Raw genomic sequence first — 3,679 nt, 5'->3', positions numbered from 1 at the left:
CATTAGGGCTTGCTGGCTGCTATACTAGTTCAGAGATATTTTTGTCTCTAGAGAATGAGGTGGCTAAGAGCAAGGCACAGGTGGCTCCTGGCCTCTGTACACACATGAGATATATACAATACATAAACACACACACACACAGAGGCTGTTATTGTGATTTTTAGTTTATGTAAGTGCATAGTAGCCAGTCTAAACAAACACTTTCCTGATAATTGAGTAGGAAATCTGGCGATAGCTTTTCATTAATTTAAGGTTAACCTGCAAGAACGCACAAGTCTCTAAGACAGGCCTGGAAACCTCTATTACTTTCCACAAGAGCGACAGGGTGGTGCCTCTCCATAGTCACCACATTTGGGAAGTAGAGTCAGGGTCAGGAGTTCTAGGTGAATTTCTGGTAAAAGAAAAGTATTTGAAACCCTATCTCAAAAACCAAAACTAAACAAGTCACTATCACCTAAAACAACAAATTACCTACCTTCCCCAAACTTCAGCAGCTTCATCTGCCCTAGAGGGCCTATGGGCAGCACCGGTCCTAAATTCCTTCCCTTGGAACATACCTTTCTCCAGGAGGTGCCCTTTGATAATAGTATCAGTTCCTAGGGCCAGACCTAGGGGCCCTCACTGCCCAGAAACAATCTCTAATCTGTCATTCCCAGGGCCAGTTGAAAAGTCAGTGTCCCTGGGGCTGAGATCAGTTTTTGCCTGGAAGTCAGACAAGATGTTGTAAGCTCTGGGAAGCTCCACGGCCTCCAGTGGGGTGGTGGTGGTGGTGGGAGGACGTGGGTGGGTTCCTCTACCCTCCAGCCACTTTCAATCCTTCCCCTCCGCAATTCCCTCACCCCGCTCCCTCTGACCTCCTCCTCCCTCCCCCTCCCCTTCCCTCCTCTACTCGCCCCGCCCCGCCCCTCCCCTCCTCTCCTCGACCCGCCTCCGCCTGTGGCCTCCGCCAGACCTCACTCCTTCCCTCCCCCCTCGCGGCCTCTCCACGGGTTCCTGGTTAAGATGGCGTCCCCGGTGGCCATCGCGGTACAGGCCGGCAAGCTTCTGCGAGAGCAAGCGCTGCGGCCGCGGCTCCTGGCGGTCAGGTCCCAGGTGAGCGTGGCTGGGACGACGCGAGCCACCCGCTGTGGTTCCTCTGCTCGGCGGGCTTCTTCACCCCGTGCGACCCCTCGCGACCCCCGTGCTCCCCGCGGCGCCGCTGGTCCCTGGTGTAGCAGGACCCGGTCCACTCCCCACGGGAGGTCGCGGAGACCGCGGGGGCCAGAGTGCACATCCCACGACGACCGGGTCCCCTCTGCGGCCCCGGGCCGCGTGGGCGCTGGAACTCAGCGCTGGCACCGGGTTGCGAAAGTTGCTCGTGCTGTTGGAATCCAGAGCTTTTCCAGTCCTTTCCTGGCTCAGCCTTGGGGGCCTCTCTAAGCTTGAAGGTCGCCAGGCCAACCACGTGCTCCACGTGCCAGAAAACCGGCGGCTCCCGGGGCTGCTCACCTGCCAGAGTGAACTCTGCAGGTTGTTGCTTGCACAGCTGCTGCGTGCTCCTCTGTGGGGAAATGCAGGGGTCCAGGAGGAAAAAGTGGGAGTGGGTTCCTCTTTTTCCTGTGAATGGCCTGTGTCCAAACTCCTCAGACCCTGCCTACTCTGTTCACGCCACATGGAGACTTGAGTTATCAGTGCTGGACTCTGAACAGCGCCGCGTTGACCCGGCTTACCTTCTACAGGTGGCAAGTTTCTCAGTAGCCGGAGTTCTTGGGGGATGGCGGGGACACTGAGTTGGCCTTGACGCTTAGAGAAGTCATGCAACTGCTGGTCTACTTTCTCTAGATTGTCCTTTCCCCAGGGGAAAAAAAGTTCCTTGTTCAATGAGAGACACATTGTCATATTTTAACCAAGGCAGGCATAGGACACTAAGAAAACTGGAAGAAAAGTTACTAATAATGATCTTTTGAGTTATTCTAAGCTTTGGCTAATTATGACACCAGTGAACGGTTTTTTCCCCTTTTCATTACCCGACATTCCGTTTCTCTGTTATTGTTAATGGGAATTTAGGAGGTGCTAATACTTATTACTGTAATATCCTTAATAGGCACTTGACAGTATGGCGGGTAAATGACAGAGATGGCGGTTTGTCTAATTAAGATCACCCATACCTGCTACAGTAGGGTGAGGCGAGGTAATCCACGACTTATTCATTATTTAAGTGTTATAGAAAACAAGACCTGTGGTGCTGTTTCAGTAGATGTGAATTGATGAAAAGCACGGAGCCTAGGGCAGTGAAATATGAAGACTAGGAAATGGTTGTTCAGAGGAGCCCAAAACAGAACATTTAGCTGAAGCGTGTTGTCATCTTCCCTATCCAAAATGGAAACCTTGGAATCCTTGGGAGAGACTGGCTGGCCAGCCGACTGGGTGAGAAGACCTGTTACCTGCACTGGGTAATAATATACTTTATGTACTTATTATTATTTATCATTCAGGCTTAGAAGATGACAGTAGGGCTGGGAGATGACTCAGGGGGAAGAACACTTGCTCCCCAAGCACGAGTGTCTTGAGTTCGAATCCCCAGCACCCATGTAAAAAGCCAGGCATGACAGTGTGAACTTGTGACCCCAGGACTGGGAGGAAGACACCTGGGTCCCAAGAACTTGTTGGCCAGCCTGCCTGCAATGCTGAGGTTCCACTTCAGTGAGAGACCTTGTCTCAGGGGACTAAGGCACAGAGTGCTTGAGTAAGGCAAAGCTGGGTCATTTCCAGGGCAGCCTGCTCTGGCCTCTGAGCGCAGCTTACAGTTTTCTCTCTCTCTCTCTCTTGATTAGTTTTTGTTGTTTAGGTTTCACTATCTAGCCCTGGCTGGCCTGCAACCTACTATGGACACTAAACGACCTTGAACTCAGAAATTGCCTGCCTCGGCCTCCTGAAGGCTGAAGGCTAGGATTAAAGTTAGGTGTCACAATTAAAAGATTTAAAAAGATTAAAAAAAAATGTCTGTGTGTTTGGCCTGCACGAATGTATGTGCACCAAGAGCCCGTGGAGTTCAGAAGAGGGTGTCTGCTATCTCTTGGAGCTGGAACTGTTGAAGGTTATGATCTAAACCATCTACTAGGACTGCACCTGGGTCCTCTGCAAGAGCAATAAGTGCTTCCAACTGCTGAGCCAGCTCTTTCTTTCTTTTAGCCCCGTTGGTTTTCTTTAGTGGTCCAAATTATATATAGCGTCCAAGACCTGGAAATGAGCATTGACGAGTGGTCTTATGTAGAAAAGTCCAGTCCTGAGAATTTCAATGAGGCATGCTCTCGTTACACTGGGGAGAGCCTGGCGAGTGCCCATTTCCCATGTAAATTAACCTGCACAGCAGTAGAAGCTGCAAGTCATTGGTGCTACGGACACAGTTCTTAAAGGAACATTTGGAATTGATGTGGAAATAGGTGCACATAGCCTGTGGCTTTAAGGGTCTGTTTTCTTAGTTCTTGCTCTGTGCCATTCTGATTTGATACAGACCTATCCATTTCCTGGATCATAGCAGATGCTACAATTAAAGATGGTTCATTTTTTTCCCCCACCAAATTTAAGAATCTTTACCAAGCCGGGTGGTGGTGGTGCACGCCTTTAATCCCAGCACTCGGGAGGCAGAGGCAGGTGGATCTCTGTGAGTTCGAGGCCAGCCTGGTCTACAAGAGCTAGT

The 3,679-nt window shown here is 50.7% G+C and overlaps 1 protein-coding gene across 1 annotated transcript in view; it reads left to right on the top strand.

The window, feature by feature from the left end:
- The first annotated feature begins 957 nt into the window (after positions 1–957).
- Suclg2 (succinate-CoA ligase GDP-forming beta subunit) overlaps positions 958–3,679 on the top strand; it is a 257,860-nt gene continuing 255,138 nt past the window's right edge. Inside the window, exon 1 of the mRNA XM_005364918.3 lies at positions 958–1,092. Within this exon, the coding sequence (XP_005364975.1) occupies positions 1,003–1,092 (90 nt within the window). The 5' untranslated portion in view covers positions 958–1,002. The remainder of the gene's footprint in view (positions 1,093–3,679) is intronic.

The sequence above is a fragment of the Microtus ochrogaster genome, unplaced genomic scaffold (genome assembly GCF_000317375.1).
Source record: "Microtus ochrogaster isolate Prairie Vole_2 unplaced genomic scaffold, MicOch1.0 UNK1, whole genome shotgun sequence".
Classification (NCBI taxonomy): domain Eukaryota; kingdom Metazoa; phylum Chordata; class Mammalia; order Rodentia; family Cricetidae; genus Microtus; species Microtus ochrogaster.
This window is presented reverse-complemented; position numbering and strand designations above follow the sequence as displayed.